A 22,134-nucleotide genomic window follows, 5' to 3' on the forward strand; every position below is an offset into this window, starting at 1 on the left:
AAGATTGTGGAGAAGCTGATGAATTTTACAAATCAAAATCGTCGAACAATCGAAAATGATATTAACGATAAACAATTCGGTAAAACTGGAGGAATGTATAACATTTTGTAAGATAATTATATTCAATTATATTTCTAATTTGATATTTTTTGTTAATATTTAATTTAATAATCATAAATAATATTAATATTTTGTATTAATTTATTTTTTAATATAAATACCATATCTCAACCTAATTTTAATTTAGAGAAATTTTTAAAAACAATCGTACAATAGTAATACATTCACAATAGAATAAATCTTTTCTGTACAAAATAGAGCTCACAAGATGAAGCAAAATATCATAAAACAAGCTTATAAGATACAATGTTGTTCAGCACATCAAAATGTAAAATCAAATCAAAATCAAATATATCTAAATAATATCAAATACAGGTAATAAAATATATTTTACTTGAATTAACATGAAAAGTGTTGTAAAGCATTTTTTGTATTTAATTTAATTAAATATTTATCAACTAAATATTATATACTTCATAGAAATAAAACAAGTCAAACATCATCTAAAATGAATCTACGCATCGATAATCAATCACCAAATCAAATTAAATTAAACTACAACATTGCTGTTAATAAAAATGATCGACAATTCCATAAATGTTTACGACCTTCATCTATTCAAAATCCAATATCAATAAATGAATCCAAGAAAGCCATAGACCGTAAAAAGCTTCCAGTCAAAAATTTATCAAATCCAAAGTATTTATAAACATAATTTTATTTTCTTATCATCTAGGTATAGATATTATTATTAATATAAACTATTATTCATAAATTAAAATACCTTAAATAACAATTGATAAGAAAAAATATTTTGAAACAGCAAAAAAAGGGCCAATGATGGATATATGTTGAAAAAGTGAATTACATCCTCTCTCATAATGTTTAAAAAAAAAAAACTACTTGATTCCGAAACGATTTTAAACAATCAATTTTAAATAAAAGAGTTTTGCAGCGACAAAAATTAATTATCGTAAGATCAATATATTTTAACATTAAAAATATTGCAATATTAAGTATTAACATACATTGTAATACTGAAAATTACTCTTTACTAAATACGCAAATTATTTAAATTAATAAAATATTTTTAATTAATAAAACGAAAATTGCTCAAATCACAAAACGATATTAAAATATAATAAATGAGTTAGTTACTTTAAATTAATAAAATGAATAAAATTGTATAGAATTAAAAAAATCTCTGAACATAGTATTCATAAGATTTTATCGAATTTATATATTTTCATCAAATACAAATATATACATTACGAGTATTTTATCTTTTATTTCACTAATTTCTCTGTTATTTTTCTAACTTCTCTTTCATTTCGCTAATTTATGATATACTTTTTTTTTAAACAACCAACTGAAAAGACATAACTATAATTTAAATTGTATATAAGAATGTAAATAAATTCAAGTAAAAACTATTTCATTAATTAATTTTCATGTATTTAAGTATGTAGCATAAAGTTATTTATTGAATATTTACTGAAAATTATATAATATACATGAACATTTACATTTACATTTTATTTACAAAAATATAAGTGATATGATATAAATATCAATATAAAATATATATTAGAATTTTTATCCAATATTTATTATTTCAGCGCATAAAACGTGTTTATTCCTATAAATAATAATCTATTCATTTTTTTTATACAAAGTTGTAACGTATAAAAAATTCAAATATATTATAAGAATTTCAAAAAATAATTTGCAATAATTACGTCAAATAAAATTTTATCTAATATTATATCATTACAAAATATATAATATATGATGTAATAATAAAAATACTTCATGAATTTATAAATGTAAAATGTATATAAATACATACATACATATATATATATATATATATATATATATATATATATATATATATATATATATATATATATATATATAAATAATCATACGATATGATTATAAAATTTTAAAAGGTAATTTCAACTATTTTTCGAATGTGTAATATATCATTTAATATATTATATATTTACACATATTATGGTATTAAAATAAAAATTCCTGTTTTAATATTATACGACATTATTATGTTTAAAAAATTTGTTTTTAAAATAATGTAAATATATTTTTCAATTAAAAATATATATAATTGATAATTAATTTTACATCTTTATACTTTAAATTTTGAAATTCATATATTAATGTTTAAAAAATATCTAAATTAAAACATGTTACAATTATGCTCGTATATCAATCATAATAAAATCATATTAAAATTGTCACATGTATACTAATTAAATCTAAATGAAAATATGATTTGAAGATAATGTTTGTCCTTCACGAAATATGCAGATACTAATAGTTATAAATATAAATTTCTGAAATTTCAGATAGTCACACAAAGAGCTCATATTCACTGATAATCTAAAAATCCGTGCATTTTGGCATTGCATAATTGTAAACTACTCATGAAACAAAATCAAGAGAGTCGTCTCTGAATCAATCGTTAAATGAATTTATTTCAGTAAAATTACAGGTTTTATTATAATGATGACTGTGATAACTAATACTATACTGATCGTGTGAATCTTGTATCTTCATCAGTTAACACTTTGATATTGTAAAATTGGGTATAAAAGATTGAACTAAAATAATACATAAATACTTTTGGTTCAAAAATACGTTTTAAAAAAATTAATCAAATTAGAAAAAAGTATGATTGACCATGATTTCAATAATAAATATATCGAATAAAATGTTCATACGAATGTAATGGATGAGTTTGAACACTATTTGAAATAAAAATAAAAACTTTCCCATAAATGCTAAATGTGACTTTTATTATAAATTAAATTCGATTAAAATAAGTACCATGTTTATTATGAATAGTACTACCTTTAGTATTACACTAATTGTGATAATACAAGAACAATTAATATAGCTCGCTTTTATGATATTGCATTACATTAAATTTATATATTAATAAAAGTAGTTAGTATTGTTTTTGAAAATAATCTGTACATAAGAATAAATGTACTTTAAAAATATTCAAATATTTATTGAATATTTATTGAATTGAATATTTATTTCAAATTTATAGGCACAATTTTATTATTAAATTTCAATTACTTTTAATTCATAAAAAAGAAAGAAAATTTATGATACTTTATTTATGATACATCGAATTTTTTAAAGTGTCTATGGTTCATTAACACGTTTCTGTTTGATATTAAAACTAAATTAACAAAGTATTTAATGTGTCTATGGTCAATCGTTTAGTAAGAGATAATGGAAAATTTTTTTTCTTTTAAACCCTAACAATTTATCCCTAACTAATGTGTATTTATGTAATTATATAAGCGTTCTATAATTGTCTTTGTGCATTTTATTTAATATTTAATTTAATTGAAATGTTAATTGAAATTAAGTTTTTCATTAAATTTATATTCAGTTTTTTAGAACTAATATTGTTTACATCTTGAATTTTGCGGTTCTTGTATTATTGACTATTTATTACACGTGTTAAGTTATAAAATATCAATATATCTAACAATCTTTAAACAAAAAACAATAATATTAAATTTTAATTTCATATTGAATTTTATGAGAACTTTTTCATATAATTTTCTTATAATTAAATTAAATGACCTTGATACGTTTGAAACACCCTAACTTTTTGTAACATTAAATTTCTATACAAAATTGTACATAGAATTTAGAAAAATATATTTATTTTTTATTATACAATTTTTTATTTCAGAATATGATTATCCGCGAGCTTATGGGACTGTACGCGTGGATGTAGAAACGCCGATAGATACTCCAGTATGTTTATTTATTTTCATTTAAAAATTCGCGCTTTTAAATTTTTATTAAATAAAACTGCAATTCTCTGCAGCATGAAAGGCTCTGCTATGCGTAATCATATATATATATATATATATATATTCATATATATGCATATGCATATGCGTGCGCGCGTGTGTGTTATATATATATTTATATATATATATATATATATTTATATAGGCGTGTGTTTTTCCGTGCGCGCGCGCGTGTGTTTGTATAAAGATGATTAATTTGATTAGATGAAGATGGAAATCCATTTGGGGTTAGGTTCAGAATTCGGAACATAGAACGGAATCGGGAATATTTTCACGGCTTTACACATTCTACGGAAAAATCGAGAAATTTATTTGTTTAAATATTGAGGTTTTGATGATTTTCCTTATTCCATTACAATTTTATATAATAGATTTATTTTGCGCTAACTAATTGATATATTATTATTGCTCGCTTCACTGTGATTAATGAAATAAGTCCAGTGTGTTTGGAATATATGCCGAGTGCTGAAACTAAAAGTACTGAAAAGCAGTGGAGGTAGAGTCCAGAATTCAGATTCTTAAAAAAGTTTATTTATTTTTTTTGCCTTACTAGATGCTTAACTGATGGTTGTGAATTGATTTGCAGCCAACGTATACTACGCTATTATATGCTAGGTAGGTGATATTCTTAATTCCTTATATTGCAAAAATTTATAAATATATAATGTCAACCTTAACCTAATTATTCTTAAGACAGATAATTCCATCTAATTAGTGTATAGCTTTTTTCATTTAAAGTATTGAAGGTCCGTCATTACCTATAGATTATCAATTATATCATGTATATATTTCAATTATACATTATAATTTATTTTAATTATTTTCAAATATTTGTATCGAATAACTATTTGTAGTAACAAGAAAATTTTTGATAATCTTTTAAATATATTTATGAATATTGTTTTTATATGAATATTGATATTATATAGTATTATTTAATAAATAATATTTTGTTATAATTTTAAGTATAATTGTAATTGGAATGATTTAGAATGGTGAATAAATAACACGTGCAATTATCTTTTCAGGTATTAAATAGACAAGATTTCCTGTGAATAAAGCTTCGCTATACTGGTGAGTTCCCACACAAAATATTGCTTAATAGCAAATTGGACACTCAAAGTGAACTAACAATGTCTGTACAAAGTGTTGCTCTGGCATCTCTAACGGCCACCTATACCGACTCAGAAGGTGAGGATGGAGTGGATGAAGACCTTCAAGAGAATTCAAATACTCCCAGAGAAGATGTCCCACAAAATATTCAAGCTGGTCATCCCCAGGTTGTCATCAGTCCCAAATCTGGCACATCAGCCTCAAATAGTCCTATCAATAATTCCAATATTATTGGAAAAATTAATAACAACTTGCCAAATGCTCCTACCTTGGTGACAGATGTAACATCAAAGGTACAAAGATTAGTTTCGTACTTTGATGATACAATTGTATCTGACGATGAGGGAACTGTAGTACCAGTTTCTGAAGTGTGGTCTTCGGTAAATGGGAAACCACTTTTGGATATAGCTGAACAGCAGTCTCCTGATTGTCAAGGGGATTTGATTTCAGATGGTGAAACAAATGCATACGGCATTATAATACCACCAGATCCATCTGGATCATGTCCTATAGAATTACAGGAAAAAATTACAAATCTTTACAGGAAAATGGAATCTGGCCGTTTGGATATGAATAAACTTATACAACAAAGGAAAGACTTTAGGAACCCCTCTATTTATGAAAAATTAATTCAATATTGTAGTATAAATGAATTAGGTACCAATTATCCTCCAGATAGATTTGATCCTTTTAAATGGAATAAAGACTCTTACTATGAGGAACTTGCCAAAATACAAAAAGTGGAAATGGAGAAACTGGAGAAAGCGAGGAAGGAAAAAACTAAAATTGAAATAGTTTCCGGAACAGCCAAGAGACAAAGCAACACAACTGCAACTGTAGAAGAAGATGCTAAGAAGAGAAAAAGCAAATGGGATCAAGTCTCTACGATACCTGCTGCTGCAGCAGCAGCAGCAGCAGTAAAGCCAGGTGTTATAGCTCAACCAGCTTTAACAACATTGACCTCGTCAGTCACTGGTACAAAAGCAACGGTAATATCAGCTTTTGGTTCTTTACCAAAGAAAAGATTGTAACTTATAATTATTTATTGTAAATATTATTTAATTGTTAAATAAGCCAGTTGTTACGGTTAACATTACAGACTACAATTCAATGCTTGAAATTAATCATTAGAAACTTTTTCAAATTTTGCTAATACAGTTATTTTGTTCAATTAAATTAAAAATGTTACGTTTTTTAATTCCTTCATACAAATATAAAAATTAATTTCTTGATTTTAGTTGTACCATGCATTATACATTTATTTGTAAATTTATGAGATAGAATTTTAAATATGAAAACTATTTAAAACCATTTAAAATGGTCTAAACTAATTGCTTTCATATTCTGTTTTCATACAAAATTATTTTTTGAGCTATATTAAAAAAGAAAAAAAAATTCTACACTACTGCCATAACAAATTTATAATAATTTTTTATAAAACTATTTCAACTTCCTCAATTTAAGGTAACTATTTAATACAACTGATCAATTTACATTAATACTTGAAATAAAAGTAGAGCAGACATAATCTTTTATAGAAAAAAAAATTACAATATCTATTTGTATTGAATGACTGTTTAAAACTAAATAAAATTACAAATTTTTTATTAATACAATTTTAAAAAATAAACAAACACAAAAAGTTAAAATTTGCTATTTTGATTATTATTTATAGTAGAATTATATTTTATAGACAACATACGTACAACATGATAATTTCTGTAAATAAAAATATTTTCTATCACAAAAATAATACTTATTTTAACAAATCTATTTTTAATAAATATATGATTAAAGTATATAAAAAAAATAATTTTTTAATAAAAATTTAAAATAACACTCAGTATTTATTATTCTGTCAATTACTATTTTTTTTAATGATTTTATTTATAATGGTAATTGAAAATGTACCATTTTATTTTAAAAGCATTCTACTATGTAGCATGTTAATACTCTAAATTAAAAATAATTATTTAAGAAATGATATTCATAGCTGAAAAATTGAAATAAATGTATTTTTTTTTAAGCCTTACAAATAATTACTGTAATTTAAACATCATTTAATATCTTCAATGCAGTATAAAAATTCATTCAATTTTATTACTAAGCTCATTCTTTTCTATTTTATTTTCATTCAATAGCTTTTACATTTTTAAAATTTATAAAATATGTAAATAAAATATATTTTTCATTCAATTTAATTGCTTACATTATTTAAAATACCTATGAAAATTCCCGAATAAAACTTGTATGTAATTATAATTTTATTAATGATTGTAAATATTAAAATACCCTTGGTTTATCAACAGATTTGTATAATTTTTTATATTTATGATTATCTTGTTTACTTATAAAAATCAAAATAATTAAAAATATTTAATTTACTATCGAATAGTATTTGTTTTTCAATGCATTCTTTTTATAAAAATAATCCGAAGTTATAACATCAAATCATCTTCATCTGTGGTTAAGACGTCAGAACGTTGATCTTGCAATAATGTAGAATGCACTATTTTTGTCTTGTGTTCGTTGAAAAAAATTAATCTCATACAATGAATCCATTAGATATCGAATTTCTCATACTTAAGTCGATAGCAAAAGAAATTTTTTGAAAATAGAGCTCTTATAAATTTATATTACTTTAACGCATAAAGAAAATTTATATCTAACCTACGCCTGTATTTGTTAAAACTTCGTTTTATAATGTTCATACGTAGACGGAATTTTGTAAATAACATAATAATAATTCGCAGGCTTTGTTCAAATAAAAAGTTATTTAAAAGTTCAAAATCGATTAGAAACGAATTTTTAGATTATTTTACTAAAAATCTAAATCATGTATTTATTCGCTCAAGTCCAGTGTTACCTTTCAATGATCCATCCATTCCATTTGTAAATGCAGGAATGAATCAGGTATAATTCATTAGTTTTAGTTTAATTGTTAATTTACTAAATGATAACATTTTTATATTAATCTATTGTATTTTACCCTCTTCTTTTGTTCAATACAACATTAAAGAAAATGAAACAAACTTTAACTCAATTTTAAATAGTTACACTTTTGTTAAAAATGTTTAAAATTTTTAGTTTAAAGGTGTTTTCTTAGGTGAGCATAGTCCTCCGGCATGCAGAGCTGTAAATTCACAAAAGTGTATTAGAGTTGGTGGAAAACATAATGATTTAGATATTGTTGGAAACGATCCTTATCATCATACATTTTTTGAGATGCTTGGAAATTGGTCTTTTGGAGATTATTTTAAGGTATTATACGATTAAGAATAATAGTTGTGATTTTTAAAGAAATAAATTATTTAATATTAGGAAGACGCCTGCAAAAATGCATTGGACTTATTAGTAGAAATCTATGGAATAAAAAAAGATTTTTTATATGTAACATATTTTAGTGGTAATGAAAAATTAGATTTGAAACCAGATCTAGAATGTAAGGAAATTTGGTTAAAGCTTGGCGTACCAGAAGATCATATATTACCGTTTGGCATAGAGAACAATTTTTGGGAAATGGGACCGACTGGCCCATGTGGCCCTTGCACTGAAATTCATATAGATCACACAATGCAATCAAAAAATCAAGCTCATAGAGTTAATAAAGGTCACGATGACCTTACAGAATTGTGGAACATAGTTTTCATTCAATTTCAAAGGTACATTATTTTGAGTAAATACATCTATTGGATTGTTAAAATTTGTTTACTGTATGGATCTCTAAAAGTTCTTCTATTTTTTAAAACAATAGAATGTAAAAGAAATAATTTCAAGTTTAATAATTATTATAACTTACATTTATTAATATGAAATATAAATAATATTTTCATATTTTAAAGACTTCCAAATGGACAAATAATACCATTAAGAAAGAATTACATTGATACCGGAATGGGATTTGAAAGATTAGTATCGATATTACAAAAAAAGCGTTCTAATTATGATACAGATCTTTTTCAACCATTATTTAATGCAATTGAAAAGTACTCCCATGCACCAAAATATCAAGGTCGTTTTGGAATAGCCGATAGAGATAAAATTGATTATGGATATAGAATGTTATCCGATCATGCCCGAATGATTACCGTAGCTTTAGCCGATGGAATGTTACCTGATAAGAAGTTTGTAATGTTCTTTATATTATTAAATCAATGTTAAAGGAGAATTTATTGTTATATTTATGTTTATAATAATAACAATTTATTATAGTCATAAACTTAGACGAGTTTTACGAAAAGCAATCGATGTTAGTGAAGAAATTTTTAAAAAAAATAAATTACTAACAGAATTAAGCAATCATGTTGCCATAAGTCTCGGAGATGTGTATCCAGAAATTTACAAAAATTTAAATAAAGTAATGCCCATATTTCTTTAATTTAATTTTCATTTGGAATACATTAAATATTTAATTTATTCATGTTCAGATACAACATATTATACAATACGAAGAAGAAATTATGAAATCTGCTAGACATGCTGCTGTAAAGAATTGGAAAAAAATTGTAAATAAGCGGCCAGAACTTTCTACTGTTACTGACACTACATTACCTGGACTGACTGCGGGATATAACGAATTACAAAATTTTTTAAAATTAGAGTACATATTATTATTAGAAAAAATTTTGCTTTATTGTTAAGTATTATCTACATAAACATTATTTCAGGCAAAAAAGCAACAGCCTACCAGGAGATTTTGCATATAAATTATACGATACCTATGGTCTTAACATGGAAACAATACATCAATTGTCAGAAATTGAATCAATAGCATTTGATTTAAATGCTTTTAAACAAGTACTGGATAAGGTTCGGAAACAATCTAGAAATGAAGCTGATAAAGTCGATACTGAAATTATATCCGATTATTCTTTGAATTTACTCGAATCAGCAAATGTACCAAAAACAGATGATTTATCGAAATATATTTACACATACAATGATGAAAGATATAATTTTCCAACATTAAAATGTAAATTATTAGGAATAGTTTTAAATGGTAATTTTTTTTAATTAATTACTTCGATTAATAATAATAAAATAATTATTATTATTTTATAAAACGTGTTTGACTTTACAGGAAACTTAATATCTGAAACTGATACAAGACTCAGCATAGACGAAAGTCAAGCTATTGTCGAAGCAACAATTACAAACAGTGGTAATATCATTGAGAGCAGTGCTGTTATCAATACTAATTCAGAAGTTGGCATAATATTGGATAAAACAAATGCATATTCACCTGCAGGAAGTCAAATATCTGATAAAGGTCATATTCGTGTGAAAAATCTGCTATTTAATTTTGAAAAAGTAAGAAAAATTCGCGATTATGTTATTCATATTGGACAATTTGGTGATTGGGATGAAGTGTAAGTAATAATAAAAGCAATATTTATTAAAACTTTTTTAAAATGTTTGTTTTAATAATATTTTAATAATAACTAATTTTAATGCTAATAATTGCAAAATTAACTTCTTGAATCGGAAGCACTCGATAAATGATTCTTTAAAGTAAAATTGAAATTTTGATTTTTAGAAATCTAGAACATGAACTTCGAATTGGAGATGAATGCCACATTTCAATCAATGAAACAAATCGAATGGGACTCATGAGACACCATACTGCTACACATTTACTAAATGCCACTTTGCAGAAAATTTTACCTGTAATTGGTCAACGTGGAAGTAGTGTACAAAAGGATATTTTATACTTTGAATGTAGTACTTTTGGTAGGAAGTTATCGCTAGAAGACTTAATGGCAGTTGAAAATATTATAAATCAGACCATCGAAGCTAATATTCCTGTTAAAACAAAAATTGTAAATGCCTTAGAAATGCTAAATGAAGAGAATTTAACAATAATTCCCGGAGAAACTTATCCGGATACAGGAATCCGAATAATTGAAATAAATAGTAACATATTAAATTCAAAGTACTATAAATTATTAAAAATATTTTCAAATAATTATTTTTTATAATGCATAATTCTAATTTATTGCAGAGAAGCATGTTGCGGTACACACGTACATATGACGGGAATTTTAAAGCATTTCTGTATTGTAAATGTGAAATCTCGAGGAAGTTTAAGCATAAGTTTGAAAGCCGTAACTGGATCAGTAGCTCGATTAACAAGACTTGCAGGTGATAATTTAACAAACAGAATCTCAAAATTAGAAAATGATTTCAAAACAAATAATATAGAATTAAACGATCTTGAATACAAAATTAATAGTGAAAAAAATGAATTATTGGATAAAAAAAAAATATACCCTTATATTACTGTACAAAAAAGTTTAGAAAAATTGGAAATATTATTAAAAAATATTAAAATGCAAGAAAGGGGTAAAACAAGGTATATTTATCAGACGATTATCTGATTATCCAATTATTTATCCAAATGTGTTACAATATTTTTTATAAACATTATTGTTTTTAAAGGAATACCATAGAAGAAGAGATTAAAAAACTGTTAGAATCATCATCAATGCCATTCGTTGTACATTGTCTTCAACCAAATAATGCATATTTGGAAAATATATCGCTAAAAAATATCATTAAGCTTTGTCCTTCAACAACTCCAGTCTTAATTATTGCACATTGTAAGAACAAAGTTAAAGCCAGATGCTGTGTTCCTCAGGTAAAGATTGCGCACAATAAAACGATTAGGCAGGTTATTTTAATGCTCTTATCACTTAAATACAGGAACACCTATCGACACTATTCAATGCTAAAACGTGGATGGAAGAAGTACTACAAATTTTTAAATCACAAGGAAATACTTTCAAAGATGAAGATCCATCTTTTGCATATAACATGCTACCAATACAAATTTCTAATCAGGATTTTAATACGTTGATCAACAAAGCAGTTTCCAATGCAACAAAATTTGCATCGACTTATCTTAATATAAGTAATAAAGATAAACCAAATCAGTAGAGTAAGATTTATATATATTATTTAAAATTATTTAATAAATATTTGCAAAATACTTATGTAAAAAAAATTTAATATTATATTTAAATATTATTTTAAAGTTAAATTTTTATATCTATATACATTAATATATGATAAAAAAAAATTTGTTTACATTCTTGTACTAAGACTTTTCGGGTTTTATTTGATCTTTATAAAACATTTTTAAAGCCTGCCACTGAGCATTATGCATAAGTATATGTTCTCGTTTACTCTTCATATAATTTACCGCTTCTTCAGGAGTCCAGTTATGTTTCTATAAATTAAAGGATAAGATAAAAATAATTAAAACAATATCTATTAATTGAATAAATTAAATTTAAAAAATAATTATAAACCGTCATGAGATAGCATCCAACAAGCGTTGCACTACGCGTTCTACCTGCCTTACAGTGAACATATATTGTCGGTTTTTTTTCACTAACTATATTATTTTTATCTGAATTTTGAAATTGATGGATAAAGTTTACACCTTGTTTAAGTTTTTCTTGGCAAGGTGTTTCAAATATATCTGTAGTTGATAATTGTAAAAATTGAACGTTATTTTTCTTCCATTCCTATAAATATTGATGCGTAAGAAACACTTTTTCTATAAACCATACATAATATATAAAATATTACTTACCTTTGCAGTATTTGAAAATAACCATAATTCGTAATCTTCGTTCATTGATATAACAGCCTTCACATTTTCTTCATTTATTAACTAAAATAAAAATATTTTTATCAAACGTATTAATATAAATTTTCATTTATAGCTACCTGTTTTGTTGCTGTTCTAAAAGGTAGTGCTCCAAGAATAACACTGTCATCGATACGATCATACCATCGTCGACTTGAAACTTTTTCCATAAATATGTTATATAATAAAGATGGATAAAATGTAATTCTTGCAAACATGTTTACTAAAAAGAAATTATATTAAAACTATTAAATATATATATATATATATATATATATATATATATAAAACTTTAATGTAAATTTTGTATGATTATTTTTGTCATAAAATAATTAAAATTTGTAAAAATTTATGAATTTTTTAAATCTAACTATATATTAAATTTCACATGCTTTATAGAAAAATATTTCAAGAATGAAATTGTGTCACACTTAAGTGGAAAGAGAAACGTCATGGAGAAAGTTAAGCAAAGTAAAAGATGCAGGTATTAAAACAGAGTGGGGAGAGTTAAAAGTGGGGCCTGTAGGGCTTGGAGTGGGGTCAGTTTAAATACATCATTTGTAAAAGATTTGAACTATGACCTAAGAATATCATTATGCATACTATTAATATTTAATACTCTCAATAATAAATATTAATGAACTCCTTAGACAAGATAAATATACTTTGAGACTTTGTTATGTAAAAATTCTATATTAAAATATTTGTATAATAATAAATAGAAATATTTTCTCAAAAGAACACTAATAAGAATTATAATAATTTTTTTTAATTAATACAAATTTATTTACATTATTTACAGAAAATAAGAATATTAACAATTTTATTTTACAGATACAATTTTTTTTATAATTTATTTTTAAATAATTGAACTTTTACACTTCAAAATGACAACCGACGAAAAATTTTTAAAAATTTTCAAGGATTTTCTAAAATATCTTTATCTAAACAATAAAGGCCTATTTCTCCGCTTCTAAAAGTCTTAATAAAGTATTGTGATGCAAAATACAAATCTGGCATATCAACGAAACTTCCATTAAAATTTTTTCTTTTCTGAACTTTTTTAAATTGAATAGCAATTTGAAAAAGAACTTCTATTATATCATCGGTCGGCCTTTGTAAATTTAATTTTTGAACGTATTCAAATCTATTATTTTTATTTAACCAAAATAATAGGTAATCAGCTAATACTTGAGGTCCAACTAAATGATCTTGAGAGCACCCAACTAAAGCTAATTTTAAACCACTATTTATATCGCTAATATTTGGAGGCAAAATTCCAGGAGTATCTAACAAATATACTAAAGGGTTTTCGGATATTTTTATTTTATTCATGACTGATCTTGTAACTCCCGCTATAGCTCCTACAGCTGCAACTTTAGATTTATGTAAATATGTGTTTCTCAATCTATTTATAAGCGAAGATTTACCAACATTTGGAACTCCAATTATCATAACACAATAGTCTTTTTCTTGACATCTATTAAAACGATTTGAGGATTTTATAAGTTTCTGCAGTAATGGTAATATTTTTTTTGTTTCCTTACAAGTCTCGTTTTTCAAATTTGTTTCAATGATATTCATTATACCTTCACCATTTAATTTATTTATAGCAGGAAGTAAATATGTCTTATCGGCTAAATCTATTTTATTTAAAACAAAGATATGAGGTTTCAAGCCACATAACGTTTTCTTAAAATTAGCATAACGGCCAGAGACTGGTACCCGTGCATCGTGTACTTCTATTATGCAATCAATATTTTTTAAATGTTTCTCCATGTCTTTCATTGCTTTCCCCATATGTCCAGGAAACCATTGCAATATATCTTTATTAACAACATGAAATGTATCTCTAAAATTTGCTACTTTACCTCCGAGCATGTTGGACAATTTAATTGAAAATGTGTCTACTTTATATTGTAAGCTACATATAAAAATGTAAATCTTTATCCTGAAAATAAAATAGTTATAATAACTTATTGAAATTTTAAGGAGACGACAAAAATTAGTAGAAATAAAAGTATTTATTTTTAATTACCAAATAATATCAAAGCTAACCTAGAAAATAATATGAAAGTACCTCAAATTGGCACACGTGTTAGTGAAAAACGAATGCCAAACTTATAATTGGGTTGGTAAAATCCAGTAATAAAATAATTAAAAATATACTTTATGAAAATTGATAAAAATTAAAAAAAATCGAAGTATCTACATTTTATATTATAATTTTTGTATTTCTTGGTCAAGGATTATTTAAAATATTTTGAAAAGTGAATTAGAACATAATAATAATACAATTAATGTTACATCATAAATAATATAATTAACTTTAAATTTTGATAAGGATTTAATTTTATTTATTGTATGTTTACTAAATTTATATTTTATTTCTCACTACCGATTGGTTTACTAAAACGTTTATTTACCATTGTTATATGCCTTTAAAATGCCTGTGTTAGTTACTTTCTGAAAATATTTAATAATAAATTATAACAAAAATACAATAATTAATTATTTTTATTTTCAATTAAAAAATTGAATTAACTATTACAATACAGTAAAATATAATCAAATATAAAAATTATGAATATCAATAAATTTATAGAAAAAATCAGTATTTGAATTAAACATTATAAGTATTTCGTAAAAAAAACTTTTTTAATACATTTTTTTTTTTATTTTGAAGACTTTATTTTTAATGCAATAGAGGATTGAATATGTGACTGCTTTTGTAAATATATTAAATTCAAAGTTAATATTTTCTTTCTATTAAAAAATTTGATTCTTATTTCTCCACACGTGCCATATAACAAATAAAAATTAGAAATAATATAAGGCTTCGTTATTATTATACATTAAAGTGAAAGAAACTTGTATTTTGCTAAAAAAAAAAAAAAAAAAAACTATTAACAGCCATGTATTAATTATTAATTTAAAATGACAAAAAATCTATCGCCAGCTAGTTAACTTGCAATTATTACCATAAAAAGTAAACAATTGCAATTGTCCCAAGTCTGTGACAATTGATATCTCAATAAATTTATCGAAAACATTTTTTTTAACAACAATATTTCAACTATGTATTATTACATATCTTAAAGTATACTAAAAGTAAAATATTTCTTTTTTAAATAAATTTTATGAGTAACTCAAATTAATATTAATAATTTTTTATTTCCTATAAGTTTTACTTGAAATAATTAGTCTGATTCTAATAACACTTTGTTTAAAATCAGTGAAAAGTCAAAACTTATTTTTTTTTTTCAAAATAAACTGCTTATTAACAATTTTTATCTGAAATAATGATCATGGATAAGCTCCTAACATGTATTATGCTTTGAACGGTTTCTTACGAATTCTAATATACATAAAATATATAATTCAACATATATAATAAATACTTGAGTCGCGCTTTATATAAATATTTATTATATATATATATATATATATATATATATATATATATATATATATATATATATTAGATTGAAATTAATTATTTAAAAATAGAATATAATTTCAATAAATATTATTTGTAAACTTTTATTACAAATATTACAATGGCATGCAATGAATAGATATAGGATTAATAATGATCAACATTTTTGCTATTAACGTGAAAAGCTGGTGCTTTACGGATAAAAAAAAAATTAAGATTTAATACGCTCATAAGTTATCGATTTTGGTGAAAAATCTTTAAATATTCATGTTTTCATATATAATTAACTAAACAATTGAACATTTATAAAGATCTAATAAATTTTTATCCACAGCTTATAATACTAAATTCATACCATCAGCAATTCATATATATATAATACTAATTCTTTTAAATTTTTCTTTTGAGATTGAAAATATAATCCCAGGTAATAATTTAAAACTCTTATCTTATATAGGCAATGATAAAATTAATTTGATAATTCTGAAAGAGTATTGTACAAAATTCTATTCATTTTGTGCATAATGTTTTAATTTTTACAAATTCATCGAAATAAAATTTTAAATCTTTAAATTAAAAATATAGATCCTTAATTTTTTTTTACTCTTATTTTTATGAAAAATTATTTATATTTATTTAAATGAATTAAAACGGTTTAATAATTAATGAAAATTTTGAGTTTTAAAAATAAAATTATTTTTTTATTTTTTACGTATTGTAAAGTTTAAATCCATGAATTTTAAGTAACTTGCTATATGATATTAAATAGACCATCGGATGGAATAGTCAAAATGTAATCAATATTCCTTGCATTTGAAAATGAAATGATTTAAATTTTGATAATTGCTTTCATTAAACTTCTAGAATTTGATAGAAGAGAAGCTTCATTCAATAGTTTTATACTGCTTTCCATTGTTTTAGTAAGCGTTCAGGCATTGATATATTTCTATTATTACATTGATTGTAGAATGATAAAATTTTTATTATATATCGTATCATTATGTGTATATATATATATATATATATATATATAACGGAATATACATAACGGTACTTTTTTTTTTATTTTTTTTTTGTTTTTGAAAAATTCGATTCTCTTTTATATAGATATAGCTACTTAGATTTGTCAGAGTCATCGAACATCCAACATAATAAGCTTCTCCCTACTTTCATCAAAAATCATCAATTCCCATAATTTCATTGTTTATACTTGTAGGAGTCCTACTTTTCTTAAATCTATGGTTGTATGTTAAGGTTAGTTCTTTTATAAGTTTGTTTGATTTTTGTCATTGTGCGACGCAGCGTATCTCAAATATCAGCAGGCTTGTTGGAACGAAAAGTTCATTAGAATGAAATAGTTATATTGTCATTTTGCAGTAAAAATATCATGCCTCTGTAAATGAAATGTTACAGTTTAATATAAATTCGAAGCTAATTTGTCTTTTACATGAGATTGTAAATATTCGTATTTTGAATGGGCGCATCATCTGTTGTCATGCCCGCCATCTACTTTGTATATATAATTGCTGAAGTGCAGACATACAGTAGTACACATCGAAGCACACATTCCTCGCCGTCCGCGTGATAATTATTTCATTGTTATGTATCTCTTATAGCTCATACGTATATAGAGTTGTAAGTGCGCATAGTGTGCATCTGCAGCAATATGGGCTGCAGTTGTGCGTCGTCACAAGGAAGATTTTGGGAATCGAAGCATCGATCTGATTTAAATTAATTTCGTATGGTAAAGTCGTTAATTAAAGGAAGATAAGATATTTGAAGGATCTAATGCATCTCTCCCCTTTTCATTTTTCGCTCGTTCGCTTTCTTTTTCCCTCTCGCTTTGTACCCAACTGTTGTTAATCCCCCTCTCTTTATTTCATTGTCTGTCTCTGTCGTACTGTGCGCGTTGAGGAGAAGGTAAATAACGGATCAGCTGATGAATGACAGCAGACGGAACAGAGCAGTGTACCCATTATTTTTTCGGTTTGCTGCTCATTACTAACAGTTTCGCTTCTACTATTCCTCTCTTTCTACTTCGAGTAGTCCATGTATCTTGGGTTATGGCGACGAGCAGTTCCGATGGATCCTGCACGATGCCCACGGATTTCCAACTTTCCTCCGAGTTGGAGGATGTGAACGAGCGACTCGGTATTAATCTCCTCAAGTGTCCATTATGCCATAATGGACGAAGAAATTTCTATTGTAGACAATGTGTACAAAATGGGGAATTCGTCCATTCGGTTTCAGTTTACACTGAACGGTACGTATGTTTATGTCCTTTCTCCGACCTTTCTTTATGCCTTTCTTTTTTTTATTTGTCTATTCTGATGATTATACAAAACGAAAAAGATATCAAGTAATAAACGTTAGTCCCTTGCAGTTTGCATTTCTTGTATTTCTTTAATAAAGTTAAATAATTGTATAGATAATATATACAAATAATTAATTTTATTATTTATAGTTCGGAGGTATTTATCTCGTAATTGGAAGTTAATAAAAACATTTTTAGAATTCTGGCGAGCTAGTTTTATCTGAATATATAGAGTTTTTATTTTGTTGTTATTCAGAGTTAGGCTTATATGTTGTATATTCTGTAATTCTGTATATTTGTAAAGTTCACAAAATATATTATGTCTTAATAAAATACTCTATTTGTAAATAGCATACGACTATTGATGGAAATACTGTCAAATGAAAATTTTGTTTTCGTATCTTGATAGACTGTAATTTCTACAGAAATTGTATCGATCTTTCTAAATATAATCTTACGAATGCGTGTGCATGTGTACTTCACAGATTTGTCGATAAGCAACAACGGTTCTTAAGGTTAAACCTTGTACGAAATCAGCTGGAAGAAAAATGTACAAAAGCTCTTGAAAAACATAAACAACGTGATAAATTGGTATAATCTATTTAAGACTTAATATACTTATTCATATATTTAATGTATTTACAACTTATCATATTCTCATATTCTATAGATTTGTGATATAAATGCTTGTAAAGAAAGAATAAGACTACTCCAAAATCTTGAAAATGAAACTAGACAAAATATAATTAGAGGTACAATCATTATTTTCTTATTAACTTTTTTAATATATTTAGAATACTTCTTATAAGCTTGTTTGTACATCGCAGGGAATCAACGATTACATATTTTAAAGGAAGTTAATTCACAAATTGTTTTAAAATTACCAAGGCATGAAGAGCAAGTAGAAAAATTACGTAGATGCGTCATTGATTTAAAAGTTAGACATGAAAGGCAGAAAGAATCCGTAGAAAGAAAAAGGCAACAATTGAAGAAAGTAATAAGAATAGCTGCAAAGCAATTAATTCAATATATATTTCCATTAAGTCAAGTTGAGCCTACTAAAAGGTAAGATCAAAGAGTATTGTATAGAAAAAGACAATGCTTAATTCAATTTTGCCGCTCAAACGATTTAATTTCATTTTTATATCAATCTGATAAAATTACTTGAAATTATATGATTTTCTTTTTTTTTTTAAATTAACTGGCAATAAAAGAAATTGTAATCTATAATTATTTTTATTGTGCTTTAGCGAAGATGATGGATCCATTACGGATATGGTTACTTGTGCCCTTGCTGATGCTTCAGGAACATCATACGTACGTGGAAAATGGATCAACGATACAGAGAATAGTCTAGAAGTACATCATCGCATTGTTGCGCCTACATTACCTGGGTCTGGAGATTATAGTGCTTACTCACTGTGGGGTGAGTACATTCACTGCAAATATATTTTGAAACTGAAAACATACTAATAAGTTATAATGTTTTCAAATTCAAATTGAATAATTTCTAAATTAGTGGCAGAAAATAAAGACAGCGTACCTGGTGGAAATAAGGAAAATGCAATACACAATCCTGCATATAATATTAATGCAGCCCTTACATATGCTACCCAACTTGTCAATATTATTGCTTATTATCTTAACGTTCGACTTCCATATAAACTTGCATACAGGTTCAATTTTACAATATTAATTTATTTGATTTCATTACTCTTGCATAAAGCTTTTATTTATCAAATTTTTTTTATTTCAGTGAATTTTATGGAAGTGAAATGTCAGATCAAAAATTTGCTAGAAAAGTAGCAAGGCTTAATAGTAATATTTTGCATCTTTGCTTTACTCAAAATACTGATACATCGGTGTTACATCCAATGCATACTCTAAAGAATCTTATGCATTTACTAAACACTGAAATTAGTGATTTAGGAAGGTATTTAATTAAAATTTTTACTATATAATTACAATATGTGTATTTTACTATATAATTACATGTATATATATATATATATATATATAATACAAGAAATTTATGATAACATTTCATTATAGAATCGGCCCCATCGAAATAGATCCCAATGTGATTACACATTTGCACAATCAATTAGTTACAGATTTAGAAAATAGTGATGATTCTGCTTCTGATGAAGAAGAAGATGCTTTTAATTGGGAATGGGAAGCGGTAAGACAATAAGAATTTTACGTAATTTTCTAACTTCCCTTTTAAATAAATAATTAAAAAATATTACTGTAATAATAATATTGAAAAAATGTTTGTATTGAGAAAATATTTATGAATGTATAATGTTTTAATTTAAATTATTGTAATAAAAATTCTTTAATTATCGGTGTAATTTGAAAAATTTATGAATATTAAATTTTAGGTTCCGAATGTAGCCTGTCCAGAAATGGCTGTTCCTATTCCTGGAGCAATGGCTAGCCAACAATCGTCTAGCATGCAAGTTAATCAAAGTGTAGCTGGAGGTTTAGTAACAAGTGCAGCGGCCAGTATTGCTTCTATATGGAGAGGTTGGACAACTAATAAATAGAATGAGTTTAGGTTTTTTATATTACAAGATTACTGCAGGCAGGAAAGGATATTTATTCAATTTTTTTTCAATATTTAATAGGCATAAAAACACTCAAAAGTTTATAAAATATTAATTAAATGACTAATTTTATAATTTATATTTTAGATAAATTTTTTATACTGACTATTAATTTAATAGATATTATTTTTAAATTCATTTCACTAGATTATCTTATAGAATTTGTTTAAGTTTAGTAATAATATCTTTAAATTAGCTATTAAAAATCGTAATCTAATTTTTATTATTTTTGCTTCTGCTTATTGCTATAAAGTTATAATTTTCTACAACTTATTTAGTCCAATTTTAAAATGAATAATTGACAATATATAGAAAAAGAATATTCGATTTAACTATAAATCAATTGGTCTCATTAGGTTATCAGATTACTATTATAAGTATCATAATAGAAAAAAAATAAGATTCAATTTTAAAGATATATTATTGTATCGTCAGAATACCATACAATTTTTAATATTATAATTTCTAATAAATTATCTTATATTTTTTGGAAAATGTAAATGGAAATGGTCGTAAATGGAAATTGTATAAAATGATTGTATGTACTATGAACGTTCGAAATTCATATTTATACAATGAATGTTGAATAATTAGATCAAGTCTATAAAAATTATAAATGCATCAATTTTTAAATAAAAAATGATGTTATTTTTATACAGTTAGATAACAATTTTGTCTTATTTAGTATTTTAAAGATGAATTATCTCATGTATTGTCATTAATTAGTTAAAAATAAAAATATAAAATAATGCAGGGTTATAAAATTCCTCGAAATAAATTTTTTTACATCTGTTATAAACATAGTACGTCAGAATAATTGAAAAGAAAATTAATTGGACTTACTTACTACGCAACTTATCTTTATACATAGAAACTGACTATCAATTTGAGTTATGTTTCTTTTTAAAAAATCTATTGAATGTGATATACAATATATATATATATATATATATATATATATATATATATATATAATTTTCTTTTATAAGAAAACATCCACTTTGACATGTGTTGAACAGTAATATATTAATTGTAACAATCATGACTAGATCAACATAATTGTCCAATTAATATTCAATGTA

The 22,134-nt window shown here is 24.6% G+C and overlaps 4 protein-coding genes across 9 annotated transcripts; 3 read left to right on the plus strand and 1 right to left on the minus strand.

Moving 5' to 3' along the window:
• Positions 1 to 4,126: 4,126 nt before the first annotated feature.
• On the plus strand, positions 4,127 to 6,156 carry LOC105360979 (SAP30-binding protein). Of its 5 annotated transcripts, none has more exons than XR_912819.1 (3): positions 4,127 to 4,538; positions 4,952 to 4,997; positions 5,071 to 5,151. XR_912819.1 is itself a non-coding variant. In XM_011498035.1 (3 exons), exon 3 carries the CDS (start codon positions 5,057 to 5,059, stop codon positions 6,065 to 6,067), a length of 1,011 nt encoding a protein of 336 aa, XP_011496337.1. In that variant the 5' UTR covers positions 4,127 to 4,419; positions 4,477 to 4,538; positions 4,952 to 5,056; the 3' UTR covers positions 6,068 to 6,156. The 5 variants fall into 5 exon arrangements, 4 of the variants coding, with proteins under 4 accessions (XP_011496337.1, XP_011496338.1, XP_011496336.1 ...); XM_011498035.1 differs by having other exon boundaries at positions 4,127 to 4,419; positions 4,477 to 4,538; positions 4,952 to 6,156; XM_011498036.1 differs by having other exon boundaries at positions 4,127 to 4,419; positions 4,510 to 4,538; positions 4,952 to 6,156.
• A 1,517-nt stretch (positions 6,157 to 7,673) lies between these two features.
• AlaRS-m (alanine--tRNA ligase, mitochondrial) lies at positions 7,674 to 12,840 on the plus strand. Its single transcript, XM_011498040.1, has 13 exons — positions 7,674 to 7,949; positions 8,124 to 8,297; positions 8,358 to 8,698; positions 8,879 to 9,160; positions 9,249 to 9,393; positions 9,464 to 9,636; positions 9,704 to 10,035; positions 10,117 to 10,405; positions 10,573 to 10,968; positions 11,038 to 11,388; positions 11,475 to 11,673; positions 11,739 to 11,973; positions 12,767 to 12,840. The coding sequence occupies exons 1-12, from the start codon at positions 7,740 to 7,742 to the stop codon at positions 11,970 to 11,972; spliced, it is 3,126 nt and encodes a 1,041-aa protein (XP_011496342.1). The 5' UTR covers positions 7,674 to 7,739; the 3' UTR covers position 11,973; positions 12,767 to 12,840.
• Positions 12,126 to 14,274, minus strand: PTPMT1 (protein tyrosine phosphatase, mitochondrial 1). Its single transcript, XM_011498039.1, has 5 exons — positions 14,121 to 14,274; positions 12,771 to 12,913; positions 12,634 to 12,714; positions 12,347 to 12,565; positions 12,126 to 12,264 (listed from the first exon to the last, which is right to left on the minus strand). The coding sequence occupies exons 1-5, from the start codon at positions 14,272 to 14,274 to the stop codon at positions 12,133 to 12,135; spliced, it is 729 nt and encodes a 242-aa protein (XP_011496341.1). The 3' UTR covers positions 12,126 to 12,132.
• Positions 14,275 to 17,309: 3,035 nt separating this feature from the next.
• On the plus strand, positions 17,310 to 21,033 carry Atg14 (autophagy related protein 14). 2 transcript variants are annotated; one of them, XM_011498043.1, is made up of 10 exons: positions 17,310 to 17,873; positions 18,176 to 18,392; positions 18,929 to 19,034; positions 19,114 to 19,195; positions 19,271 to 19,508; positions 19,694 to 19,869; positions 19,963 to 20,119; positions 20,200 to 20,376; positions 20,496 to 20,625; positions 20,828 to 21,033. In XM_011498043.1, the coding sequence occupies exons 2-10, from the start codon at positions 18,193 to 18,195 to the stop codon at positions 20,990 to 20,992; spliced, it is 1,431 nt and encodes a 476-aa protein (XP_011496345.1). In that variant the 5' UTR covers positions 17,310 to 17,873; positions 18,176 to 18,192; the 3' UTR covers positions 20,993 to 21,033. The 2 variants fall into 2 exon arrangements, with proteins under 2 accessions (XP_011496345.1, XP_011496344.1); XM_011498042.1 differs by having other exon boundaries at positions 17,310 to 18,392.
• Positions 21,034 to 22,134: the final 1,101 nt, after the last annotated feature.

Source organism: Ceratosolen solmsi, unplaced genomic scaffold, assembly GCF_000503995.2.
Source record: "Ceratosolen solmsi marchali unplaced genomic scaffold, CerSol_1.0 scaffold14, whole genome shotgun sequence".
Taxonomy (NCBI): Eukaryota; Metazoa; Arthropoda; class Insecta; order Hymenoptera; family Agaonidae; genus Ceratosolen; species Ceratosolen solmsi.

Bases quoted from the DNA above. Each gene is read 5' to 3' on its own strand.
- LOC105360979 (XM_011498034.1), top strand. From the start codon at position 5,057: ATGTCTGTACAAAGTGTTGCTCTGGCATCTCTAACGGCCACCTATACC.
- AlaRS-m (XM_011498040.1), top strand. From the start codon at position 7,740: ATGTTCATACGTAGACGGAATTTTGTAAATAACATAATAATAATTCGC. The intron at 9,394-9,463 runs GTAATGCCCATA...ATTCATGTTCAG, and splicing joins TTTACAAAAATTTAAATAAA to ATACAACATATTATACAATA. The intron at 11,674-11,738 runs GTAAAGATTGCG...ACTTAAATACAG, and splicing joins CCAGATGCTGTGTTCCTCAG to GAACACCTATCGACACTATT.
- PTPMT1 (XM_011498039.1), bottom strand. From the start codon at position 14,274: ATGAATATCATTGAAACAAATTTGAAAAACGAGACTTGTAAGGAAACA. The intron at 12,914-14,120 runs GTAAATCTTCGC...ATTTCTTTTTAG, and splicing joins AATTGGAGTTCCAAATGTTG to TAAACATGTTTGCAAGAATT. The intron at 12,715-12,770 runs GTAGCTATAAAT...TTTTTATTTTAG, and splicing joins TTAGAACAGCAACAAAACAG to TTAATAAATGAAGAAAATGT.
- Atg14 (XM_011498042.1), top strand. From the start codon at position 18,073: ATGACAGCAGACGGAACAGAGCAGTGTACCCATTATTTTTTCGGTTTG. The intron at 19,509-19,693 runs GTAAGATCAAAG...ATTGTGCTTTAG, and splicing joins CAAGTTGAGCCTACTAAAAG to CGAAGATGATGGATCCATTA. The intron at 20,626-20,827 runs GTAAGACAATAA...ATTAAATTTTAG, and splicing joins TTAATTGGGAATGGGAAGCG to GTTCCGAATGTAGCCTGTCC.